General features: G+C 44.6%; 1 protein-coding gene across 1 annotated transcript; it reads right to left on the bottom strand.

Annotated features, from left to right (window-relative positions):
- Positions 1-1,196, bottom strand: LOC21406721 (cytosolic sulfotransferase 15). The gene is made up of 2 exons (XM_010097678.1): positions 805-1,196; positions 1-640 (listed from the first exon to the last, which is right to left on the bottom strand). Exons 1-2 carry the CDS (start codon positions 1,194-1,196, stop codon positions 1-3), a joined length of 1,032 nt encoding a protein of 343 aa, XP_010095980.1.

Raw genomic sequence — 1,196 nt, 5'->3', positions numbered from 1 at the left:
CTAACTCTCATATTTGAAGGTCAAACCAGAACCCTTGAGTTTTTCCTCATTGACCTTGCTTATTATGCGTTTTGCCAAGGAAGCGCTGAGATGATTAACCCAGTCGCCCACTCCTCCTTTCCTAAAGTAACTTTTATTCTCAAAGTTGGGCATGAACTTACCAGTTTTGTTAACTTCCAAGTCCTTCAAACTCTTCAAACTACACATCTCAGATATTTGCCGGACAACTCCTCCGCTCTCCTCTTCGTCGGAAAACCGAAACCCGACGAACTCCGCAATCCGCTTCACCTGAGCGACAGTGTCTTCCTTCATGTCTTCATACCTCAAAAACAACACCTTTTCCGGCTTCTCCAAGCTCTCCCTCCAATAACTCAACACATGGTCCCAAAAGGGCCCGAACGCCGCCTCTCCCTTCCAGAACTTGTCCACATATTCCTCCATGTTTGTCCACTGCGAGCGGGTGCGATCCTGAGTCCCGAAATGCCAAGAGGAGACAATCACGTCGAGAGGGTTTCGACAAATGTAGACGATTCGACATTTCGAGTTCTTGACGGATTCGGGCAAGGACGGGTAGGGAATGTGGGTGGAGAACAGCCGCGGGGATGGAATGCCGCTTAGATCGGGAACCTTGACAGCAGCACTACAAGGAAAAAAAAATAAAAAAAAAACTCGGGTTCATGATATATCCATGTTACCGGAAAATTTGTTATAATATGGTATGGAGAAACGCTTGCGTTACTTTTTTTTTTTTTTACAATATCTCATTTTTTGTTCAAATAGTAATTAAAATATTTTAAGAAAAACCTATTTTTGTGGATTGCATGATCAGCGAAGAGGGTGAACTCGAGGAAGGGCACGAGTTGATGCGGATTGGAAATGAGCAAAGGAGTGTTGGAAGGCGTGTAGCGGGCACGGTTGACGATCGAAAAAACGAGAGCTTTGAGCCAGGTGGTGCCGGATTTGGGCTTGGAGGCGAGAATGATGTCTTGGTCATGAGCTTGGAAGTGGGTTTGGAAGGAGATTACGTTGGGAACAATTTTGGAAGGACACCAAAAACCTTGGTACAAGGAAAGGGACGATAAACCTAAAAAGCCTTTGGTTTTGGGTAGTTGGGAAAGAACTACAACTTTTTGCTGATCATCAAACTCATTCTCATTGATCCTTGCTAATTCTACTGAGGACTGAATTGGATTCAT

Source organism: Morus notabilis, unplaced genomic scaffold, assembly GCF_000414095.1.
Source record: "Morus notabilis unplaced genomic scaffold, ASM41409v2 Scaffold179, whole genome shotgun sequence".
In the NCBI taxonomy this organism is placed as follows: domain Eukaryota; kingdom Viridiplantae; phylum Streptophyta; class Magnoliopsida; order Rosales; family Moraceae; genus Morus; species Morus notabilis.
Note: the sequence above shows the minus strand (reverse complement) of the source record. Positions and strands in the feature narration are given on the sequence as shown.

Bases quoted from the DNA above. Each gene is read 5' to 3' on its own strand.
- LOC21406721 (XM_010097678.1), bottom strand. From the start codon at position 1,196: ATGAATCCAATTCAGTCCTCAGTAGAATTAGCAAGGATCAATGAGAAT. The intron at 641-804 runs GTTTTTCTTAAA...TTTTCCTTGTAG, and splicing joins CATGCAATCCACAAAAATAG to TGCTGCTGTCAAGGTTCCCG.